General features: G+C 38.6%; 1 protein-coding gene across 1 annotated transcript; it reads right to left on the bottom strand.

Moving 5' to 3' along the window:
* Positions 1–2,423: 2,423 nt before the first annotated feature.
* LOC121156928 (cell surface glycoprotein CD200 receptor 2-like) lies at positions 2,424–9,446 on the bottom strand. Its single transcript, XM_040980909.1, has 4 exons — positions 9,053–9,446; positions 8,704–8,952; positions 5,074–5,197; positions 2,424–2,871 (listed from the first exon to the last, which is right to left on the bottom strand). The coding sequence occupies exons 1-4, from the start codon at positions 9,444–9,446 to the stop codon at positions 2,799–2,801; spliced, it is 840 nt and encodes a 279-aa protein (XP_040836843.1). The 3' UTR covers positions 2,424–2,798.
* Positions 9,447–10,852: the final 1,406 nt, after the last annotated feature.

Below are 10,852 nucleotides of genomic sequence, written 5' to 3'. Positions count from 1 at the left end.
TACCCTGTCAGATGAGCCTTCCCAATGACATGGCCTATTCATTCAGTCACTACGGTGAAGGAGACCCAGGTCTCCAGATTCTGTGGTCCCTGCATAGAAGCTGTGCACAGAAACAAGGTACGCAAGGGGCATTTGAAAACAGGAATGTAGAAGACAGGGCTTAGTGTTTTTATAGCACCTTTCACAAGGACGTACATAAACATGTAAGAAGTATCCTCCAAACCCTCTCTTCAGCTGCTGAAGAGTGTTTTGATTTGTCTTTGCTTGTTTGTTTTTTACAGAGGATCAGGAGAAGGGTCTTAACTAGCTTCGGCCAGCTCAGAAGCCAATCTTCAGCCTTCTGAGAGCCTCATCAGCAGACCCACTGCCTTCCACAGCCTTTCTTTGGTTCTCAACCACACATAAACCAATGTTCTTGGCTCCTTGTTGGATCTTAAAATCAATTCTGGGTCAATCAGTCTCATGATTTGGACATTCTGTTCAGAGAACGTTATAAATTCAAGATTTGCTGGTGCTGCAAATCTCTCCTGGCATTCTCAGTAGCATAGCTATCTTTCGTCCCCAGATGACTTCCTGACATGTCAGATTTGTGTGCTATGGCCTCGAAAGAGACACACCCTGGCACAGCTCCCTGCATTTGCCCACGCTGTCCTGTCTTCCTGGCCTGCCTTTCTTCCCTGACTCTTTCTCCTTCCCAGCCGCAGGGTTTTCTGCACCTTATAAAACTCAGCTTTAATTTTCTCATCTCCTTCAACAAAGCTTCACATATTTTCTCTGATGCTGTCTTCATAAAAAAGCTTCAGTTTTTTTCAGGTTTCCACTCACCCCTGTCTCACCAAAGCAGGTATCTATTGAAAGGTATCTATGCTTTGTCACATCTGGCCATGGTCCGAGGGTGGCACCTTAATCTCAACAGTGAACTAAGTAGACCAACTGGATTCTTAATAACATTAATCGCCACGCAACTCTGAGGCTCTCCTCTGGTTTCTTCTGATCAAATGAGGAAGCTGATACAACTTCCTTTCAGCTTCAGAATGTTTGGGGAGGAAATAAGAAAGAGGGCTCAGGAAGCAAAGCAGGCCAGATCATCTTAGTTGCTATTCCTAATCATTTGAAACTGCTAATGCTAATAAGCAGCTTTGTACTTTTCAGTGATTGGTGATCTCAGCTCTTTAAGAAACAGTCTTCGTTTAACCACTAAGATATCTTCCCATTCTCCTCTCCCTGAAGTGATACTATTAATGTCTACTGTTACTCCATTTGGTAAATAAATTTAAGTGAAAAGAGGAATATAATTTAAGTTTGGGGACTGAAAACATTTTTTCTCCTTAATTTTAAATCAACTCTTTTCCTTTCCCTTCAGTAGTTGCTCCAAAGCTGTCCAAGAAGACCTGAAGAATTACTAAAGAGAGGGGCAGTTGCATGAAAATATTACAGAACAAGAAGACTAAAACTCAGTTTAAGTGAATTTTAAGTCACTTCAAAATGTTAAAAAACAAAATTAACTTGAGGCACCACCTAGTGGCCCTCAACAGTGTTTTGCTAAGAAAGTTTTTCCCAATTTCTCTCAATTTCAGACCACAATGAATTTCCTATACTTCCAATCATTTATGTTTGTATATCTGTATGTGCAGAAGAGAAAAAACATGAGAACATTCCCATATTTATGTAGAGCTAGGAGAGTGAGGGTTCAGGAGGAGTAGCTATAACTGGTTGATCTTCCAATCTAATACCACTCTGAAAGGCATGTCGGTGGGAATAGGGTGGAGAAGTAGCAGAGTCACAGAAATCTCTCTGTGGAGTGACAGAGTGCATTCAGTGGAGAAAGGACTCACATAAAAAGTTTTATAAATTTCAGTTCCTGGGCCCGGCAAGGTGGCGCAACTGGTTAAAGGTCCTCGCCTTGCACGCCCGGGATCCCATATGGACGCCGGTTCTAATCCCGGCAGCCCAGCTTCCCCTTCCAGCTCCCTGCCTGTGGCCTGGGAAAGCAGTCAAGGACGGCCCAAAGCTTTGGGAACCTGCACCCGCGTGGGAGACCCAGAAGAGGCTCCTGGCTTAGGATTGGCATAGTATCGGCCCGTTGCGCTCACTTGGGGAGTGAATCATCGGACGGAAGATCTTCCTCTCTGTCTCTCCTCTCTGTATATCCGCCTTTCCAATAAAAAAAATAATAATAAAAATAAATCTTCAAAAAAAAAAAATTTCAGTTCCTCAGTTTGTCCTGCTCATATCCTCTGTAGGAGCTCAACATGATGTCTATATTCCCAATCTTAAACTGTAGCCATGTCTGCCCAAGAAAAGGGAGTGACTGACATTGGATGAACTCTGAAGCCCTTACCACTACAAGTCCCCAACATTCCTTGAGTTTTCACAACCAGGAGGTCTATAGGAGCCATCAGAGAGATGGCTGTCAAACCTCTGATTTCCATTTTCTGAAGTTATCTCCGTCCCATTACTTTTAAGGTAGAAACAAGCAAGCCATGAGCATGTACATGAGTAGAGAATAATATATTGTTGCAATACTAACAGGAAATTTTCTGAACAGTTTCTGTTTATAATTTTTATTTTTTTAGTTTTTTTTTTAATTTTCTGCTCCTAAAACTTTTTTACAAACTAGGCATTTGTATTGATTAGGAAAAAGTTCAGCTGTAGGTAGAATAAGCCTCAGAACAACAGGGGTTGAACAAAACAGTGTATTCTCTCACACACAAGAGGTCATTAGGCAGCTAAGCCGGGTTCATCTGAGTTTCTTCCATCTTTGCTTCTTTCCAAGTGAGTGCCTCGTATCCTCAATGTCACCAGTGGCACAGGTTGGTGCTGCTGTGCAAGAGATCAAGAATATCCTTCCTGTATCTTTCAAGCACGTTCCTGAAAAACAACATTATATAAAATTTATACTTCTATAGCAGTTTGTCAGAACTGATGTGGGGGTCATACTCAGCTGCAAGGAAAAACGATAAATACCTTTTAGCTAAGTACAGCCTCACAATCAAGTTGGAGTTCTACATTATTAAAAAATAACAATGGCCCCCAGTGCTGTCTTACAAACAACCACAAAACCTCTGTGGCAACATTTGCTCCTGTGTCTCGGGATCAGCATGAGGTCAGGTCTGCTGATCTTAACTGAGTTTCTGCATGAGTGTAGGGGAGACTGATGCTCCAATCATGTAGGTTGGCCTCGGCGGAGGGGCAGGAAGTGGGTCTGAGGTGACCAAGCTCTGCTCTGTGTGGTTCATCCCCGGCACAACTAGGCCACGCATGTTCTATTAAGGTTTTAAGTGAAAACCCACAGGACCTGACACTTGACCCAGAAAACTACTGTGCTACCACTCCTGCCTTGTTTCATTGACCAAAAACAAAGTTAAATGGAACGGACACTTTTTCTATTTAATGGAGGAACCCTAAATTCATGATTACACACATAGAGATGAGGTGAGAAGGCCATCTCTGTTATAGTGCTTTCCAATCTGTAACAATTGAATTACTAGGCTTCTCTTGCCTTGTCCTGTCTAAACAGTGGGGGATAATTCTGAAAAGAAAGAGATAAAGTAGCTTACATTCCATGAATACATATTTATGGCATTTTGTACTAATAATTATTTCTTAATTCAATTACTAACAAAGAAGATATTAACCTTAACATTTTTTCTATATTCTGTGGTTGTGGATTGAGCAAGTGTGTGTCAAACCTTGCTCCTTTTTCTTCCGAATCAGCTAGTTTATCTATTCCATCTTCTGCAGAACTTAGTACAAGCATGTAACTGAGTACTGGCTAATAAAACGTGAATCTTTAAAGTGGCCCATCAAACCTCCCACATGAAAGCCTCTATGTTTCTTGATCACTCCCCGAATAGAGCCCTCTCAGAGAAGAGCACAACCACAGGATAAGAAGGATAAGGTAAGGGCTTACAGAACACCTCTGCAGCCCCACGCCCACGTCCCAACAAGGTGAGAGCATGGTGGGAGCAAAACGTAAACTTGTGGTGGGAATAAACTGAGATTTGGAGATGTTTATTCTAACAATTAGACTACCATACTTACATAGTATCTTTCAAATTTTTACATTCATTTTCCCTCATAGTTTGCTAAACATAAAGTAGCCCAAATCACCAGCAACTTTTCATTTAAAAAACAATGTTTTCTTTAAATAGCAGGATAGTTTTTAGTTAGAGTTGCCACCTGTATCAAGTGATGATGAGGTATTGGCTTATGGTGGCTATATCACCAAAATATGACTTTTCCTCATTGATCTATTCTAATATCCATAACTTACAGTGTAGAAAAGAAAAAGAGTTGACACACTGAAGATAAAGGATTAGGGGATAGCCAGCATTGTCTCCACTGAAATGTATAGTTCCTTAGTCAAAATCAACTTGTAGTTTCCACTAAAGTGGAAATCGTGGTAAAACTGATTCAGCTAACTGTTCAAGGATCAGTTCAAATATGAAATGCAATGTGTCTGCTAATTGCTAGTAAGCAAGAGGAGGAGGGGAGCTCAGGTAATGACTGACTTGCAGGTGGTGGTTGTAGCAGGAGGCGAAACAGAAGAACCAGCCCAAGAACCCAAGGGGTAGAGCAAAACTAAACCATGTTATCAGCCTCCTGCTGAGCCATCTTTCCTTTAGGCTGAACAACAGGGTGTTTTCACTTTTGTTAGTAAGGACACAGCAAAAGGGCAGGCATTTGGCCAGTCTATAAGATGCCGCAGCTGTATTCCACCCACACTGGCAATCCTGTGAGTTCCTGAGTTTGAATCCTGGTTCAGCTCCTGGTTCTTTAACACATACTGCATCAAGCAGTTGGCTGCCCTACTTGCATACCCACCACCCACACAGGAGAACCACACTCAGTTCCCAGATGCTGGCTTTAGCATGCCCAACCACTGCTGTGCCAGAATTTAGGTAGTGAACCAGAGGATGGAAGATCTCTCTGTGTCTGTACCTGTCGTTTCAAAGGAAAACAGATAGCTTTTTAAACGGACCGAGGTTTCCCCAGCACACTGTGAACTTAAAGTCTTACAATGATGATTTTTTTCTAATGAGTCTTTTCTTTTTAATCTCCATTTCCTACCTGTAATCTCCTGTAGTTTTGAAGAAAATGAATCCCACGAGGAACAGAACAACCAGGAAGAGGGAGAGTTTTACATAGAGAATGATCAGTAAAGATGACACTGAAGAGCCCAACGTTCTGAAACCTTCAAAGATAGGTAGGGGAAACAAATTATTTCAAAGATTCTTCTAATTAACAAATTAAAGTTAATAGTTTAAGGAGCATTTAAGTTCAGACCATCAAATTCAAAAAACATAAACCACAATTCTAATTTTAAATACTATTCTTTCTTGGCAGACTTTAGGAAATGTGTATGTGTTTTATACATTGTGGGTGTTTAACAAATATTTTCTGAATGATTAGATGTGTGCTAACAAACTAGATCATTACACACTGTATGTATCTATCAAAATATCACTCTGTGACCACAAATATATATAATTACAATAATTTCTAAAAGGACAAAAAATTAAATAGAAAAATCAAATGAACTTCTTAATTTCCCATGCAAATATCATTGAGGGGTTTTTGAAGGGTGTTATTATCTTCAAAAGTTCCTAATGGCATTTTCTACACAGGACGAAATTTTGTCACAATCTTTTTAGCAATGTATTTTATGACCCTGTTTTCCATTTAATCACCTATGAAATAATGAAGTATTTTTTAAAGATTTATTTATTTATTTATTTGAAAGGCACATTTTACAGAGAGAGTCTTTTATCCATTGGTTCACACTCCAAATGGCTGCAACAGTCAGAATTGTTGCAAAACCGGGCTTCCATGTGGTGCAGGGGCTTCCATGTGGTGCAAGGGTCCAACAACCCGTAAGCTGAAAGATGAATTGGAAGCAAGGACAGGAACTGGCACTCGTATGGGATGCCAGTGCTACAGGGCAAAGGATTAGCATGCTGTACCACCATGCTGGCCCTTCTAATAATTATGGAAAAGATAAAAAATAAGACTATTGCCATTGTCAGTCTGAGGTCTTTTCTCTTATAAAAGTGGCAGCCTAAGGAGCATATGAAGTCTAAATACAAATCTGACCCTTGACACCAAAAGATCATTTCTTCCTATTAAATAAACTGCTCAAAAAGCAAAACCAGGAAAACGTCCTATGATCTCTGAAGTACTACGAGGATGCAAGAAGATATGTTCACAGTCATTAAAAAACTTCACAGCTTAACTGGAGACAGCAGACTTGTATAAATGAAGAGTTCCAAAAAAGCAAACAATTGCAAGTGAGTATTCCATTATACACCATATAAAGACACTAATTAGCTATACCTGGAAGTTCAGGAAGGGAGATCTGAATTGAGTCTTTGTGTCTGATCAAATAAGTTACTATAATGAGAGACTTTCCCCGAGAAAAAGTTTTAAAATGAACAAAAAGTTGAAGATGAGTTAAATTAGTTCATATCTGAGGCAGAGACTGGGCTATATAAAGGGGAAACCTGTGGTCTGAGCCTATGGTCACAATATTTGTTTGTGTTGTATCCGAGGGATACAGAAATTCAAATAAGACTGTTTAAATAAGACTATTCCTAACTCCAAAGATTTTGACACTGTATTGGGAGTCAGAGACGTGGGTAGTAGTGATGTGATCTTTGTCCTCCAGTTTCTGTGAAAACCCTTGAATGATCCACAATGACAAGGGTATTTACTGATACTCCTGAGTTGACTGTTGTCTAGGAGCCTCTGGAGAGCATGAGAAGAGCAAATTGTCATCAGAAAGATGGAAACATGGTTAGCCTGGAACTTTCAACTCCACATCCTCCTACCACCATCAGCCTCCAGGGATAACAGGAACTATAGATTGAATTCATCAGGAATAGCTAGCAACTTAATCAAACTTGTCTATGTATTATGACTCAAAAAAAGAAAAACTTGGACAACGAGGTGTGGAGCTTCTAAGTTACAGGACCTTCTGATTTGGTGGGTACCTTTAGATCCTGGAGGATGACACTCTGACAGAAAACATGCAAGTTCAGTGCTTCTTCCCCCCAAACCTGGCCTATACAACACTTCCATTTGGCTGTATATGAACTGTATCCTTTCTAAGAAACCATTAAAAGTAAGTGAACTTTCTGTCAGCCACTGCAATGAACTGATTTACTGAATCTGAAAAGAGGATCATGAAACCCCACAAATAATAGTCAGTTGACTTAAAGCACAGCTGGCAACTGGGGGCTAGAGATTGGTGTCTGAAGTGTAAGTAGTTTTATTTAACTGAGCCACTAACCTGTGCTAAGTCTGAGTAGTTAGTATCAGAAGTTACTTGAATTGTAGGATAAAGTAGTCCAAGAGCATGGAAAAGCTCAAGAAGAGATACACTCAAGAAGAATAGTGGAACTGAAAAATGAACTAAAAAATTCTGACCATATTATTAAAGATTTCTCTAGTTTTGTCAATGTTTAGTGATTGTTTATCACTCATAAATACATTATTAAGGAAACCAAATAAAATTAAAGGGCAATTGTGAAGTCCAAAAAAATCGAACAGTTATCCAAAGAGAAAGCATAATGTAAATTTTGGATTTGATGTTTCATAGTCAAATCAATGTAAGTACTGGCCATTGATGCATAATTGCTCTATTGTAACAAATTAAAAAGGAGAGAAAGAAAAAGGTAATAATGTTAGTCATGTAGGATAAGAGGAAATGTGTAATAAAGCCTAAATCTAATAAAGAAATAGCAATGTGAGCAGATTTATTCAGAAAATACAGTTAATTTGAAGAATTGAATAAGAACAGTGTGATAAGGCTAGAAAAACAATGGTGGGGCCAGAGCTTTATAGAATAATTTGACTTTAAACTATGTATCATGTTGATTAAAATGTTATTAAATCTTTTAAAATAGCAACAAACGAGAGTAGAACATAAACAGAGTGTGGAGGAAGCAGAGTGATGAATTGATCATGGATATTATTATTGAGTATTTAAGAAATTCTACAAAGAAGAAGCTAGAGAAGAAAAGTTTATCAGACTAGAACCTCATGGAAGGCAACTTATAATTTCCCTGTTCAAGTAAAAAAGCAAGTATTTGTTTAGAATTATACTCTGTCTTTAAGTAAAACCATAAATATTCTTTTGAAAGTGTAATTCTTTAGGCCAGCATGTGGCTCAGCAGGATTAAGCCATCGGTTTAGAAACTCATGTCTCATATCAGAGTATAAACTCAAGTCCCAGCTACCCCACTTTCAATATAGCCCCCTGCTAGCACACCGCATAAGCCAGTGGATGACATTCCAAGCACTGGAATACCTGCTACCCAAGTAGGATACCGTGATGAGGTTCTAGAGTTCTGGTTTCGGCCTGGCGTTCACTGTTACAGGGTTCTCAGGAGTGAAACAATAAATGGAAATGTATCTCTGTCTCTTTTAAAATAAATAAACTTTTACAAAAAGAAGGTATATTCTCAACACAATTTTTTACTAGTATAAAAGTGAAAAACAAAATGAATTACATTATAAAACAAAGTTTTTAATAAAACATTTCTGTAGTATTCTAGATGCATATCTCAATTGGGAAAAACACAGGTCAGCTAAAGGAAAAAAATCATTGAATGACGTATCTATGCACTTTTCATCCCTTCTTAACAGGGATGCTCTGATGGAATAAAAATATCAAATGGAAAAACTAGAAGCTTTACTAACCAGGAAGCAGTTTTCTGGACAGACTTTTTTCACCAGTAGAATGTGAGACAGAGCACTTCACAATAGTAACATTACTGTCCGGCCAGTTGCATGTGCTCCAGACCGTCACTGTGCCATTGGCCCAGGAGTCTTGCCCAGTGAGACAGTCCCCTGGTGGGAACCAAGACACGTTCGCGGCCGGCTTCCCTGCAACAGCCTTGCACTCGGCGGTTCTGTTCTTGTGGACATACAGGATCACTTTGGGTGGAACTACAGAGATGTAAAGGGGGAAATAATCTCACACTCAAGGACATGGAATTTATTTGTTTGCTCAGAAATCTAGTGATCTGGAAACCACAATGTTCCTTACCTAACACTTGGAGGTGATATGTATGCTCAAGATACCCAACAACAGTAGCCATTTGACAGCTGTAGTTCCCATCATGACTGAGGGCCACTGGGTCAATCTGAAGTGTAGGATCCTGGTCAGGTCTGGAGGCCCAGGTTATTCTCTCATCAGCACAATTGGTTGTTGTGGTCTCATTTGTTTCATTCTTGTAGGACATTGTGCAGGTGGGCCTGTGTCTCAGGGTTATTTTCCATGTGATTACCAACACATTTGTCAATGGGCTAGCAGGGCAGCAGAGCACAGCCTTTGCACCCATCAGCACGGGCCATAAGGTGTTGACTGGACACACATGAAAGGAGAATTGACAAAGACAAGCTAGATGAGGGACTTCACATGTGAATGTCATCCACAACATGGTAAACGAAGTTGTACTTACATAAGAAATTCACATTAGCAAAATATATTTAACATGTTAAAAGTAATCCAAACATTAAGCACTCTTCCCTAGATCATTACAAAAACAATAAATATTATAGCACATATTGAAATCAATTCTGCAGTTATATAGTAATGCACAGAAAGCAGAACTCTACTTTTTGTTTTAGCAAACAAAGGCATTCCATAAATCCAATCTCTAATGACAGACACTATCAGATTTATCTAGTCTATTTCATGTTCTTCAGTGTAAGGTGAAATGAATAGTAATGTAATGATCTCCTTTCTGAATTTTGGTGAGTGCAAAAAATTTCAGCAAAATCATGATTACAAATGCCTGTCCCTAAAGTAGTCTTGAGACAAACATAAGTGTGGAAAGTATATGTACTGTCACTAAAAAATAACTAAATTCAACTTCAGGTTGTAATATATGTAATTTTTCTTATTTTTTTTAATTTACATGTCACAAAATCAGTAAAATCAGCAGTTCTTAAAATAATTTCTAATTTTGCCAGGTTAGCAACTCCATAAAAATTTAAAATAATAATGGTGATAAGAAATGCTTTATAGTATTTTATTTCTATAAAAAGAAATAGTGTATAAACTTAAAGACATAAAAAAAACAGAAGATCTGTCTTCATTTGGAGTTTTTCTATAGAAAGTTTATACTGCGAAATGTGTGACGTCATCCAGTCGGCCTCCTGATGCATCTACCTTCCTGCCTGTGTACATTTCCACAGAGTGAAGTTGTGGATTTTGCTCACAGATTTTGTTTCAACACTTGGAATCTAGTTACCAGGATTAAATAAATAAACATGTGAAATCCACTTTTAATGTAAAAATTAACCTCTGTAATAATAAGCGTCATCTAACGTATGAGGGTACTTCAGAAACGTTATAGAAAAGAATAAAAAATAAATGTATTTGAAGATTAAAATGTTGAAATCCATGCATAGCTTTTTTATAGTAAGCATTTTATTCAAACTTTTTGAAGCCTCCTCACAGAAGCTCATACTTCCCACAAACAGATATAATGTGTCCATGGATTTTTTCTTTTTTTTTTTTTGCATAGATGGCTGGAGCACTTAGCTTTGATACATCTCACTTGTAACAAAGGTGACAGTGATGTCATTAGCGTACTCATGAGGGAACTTTTCATGTGGATGATGCTTGTCTTTGCTAAATTCTGCATTTACTATCTCTCCGTGCCTGTTTAATGTCACCTGTCTCTCCTGCAATATCCAAGCACTTGTATTTCATGGCCAAATTAAGGTATTTTAATTAGATGAAGAGATAGGACTTCAATGCATGTCAGAGATGTAATTATTTTAGGGTTTTGTTGGTGGTGCTTGTGTTTTTTGATTTGTTTTTTGGGGGGTTTTTTTA

This window comes from Ochotona curzoniae, unplaced genomic scaffold, assembly GCF_017591425.1.
Source record: "Ochotona curzoniae isolate NIBS_2020 unplaced genomic scaffold, NIBS_Ocur_1.0 contig_3498, whole genome shotgun sequence".
Taxonomy (NCBI): domain Eukaryota; kingdom Metazoa; phylum Chordata; class Mammalia; order Lagomorpha; family Ochotonidae; genus Ochotona; species Ochotona curzoniae.
The sequence above is the reverse complement of the archived record's forward strand: the minus strand, read 5'-3'. Positions and strand labels throughout refer to the sequence as shown.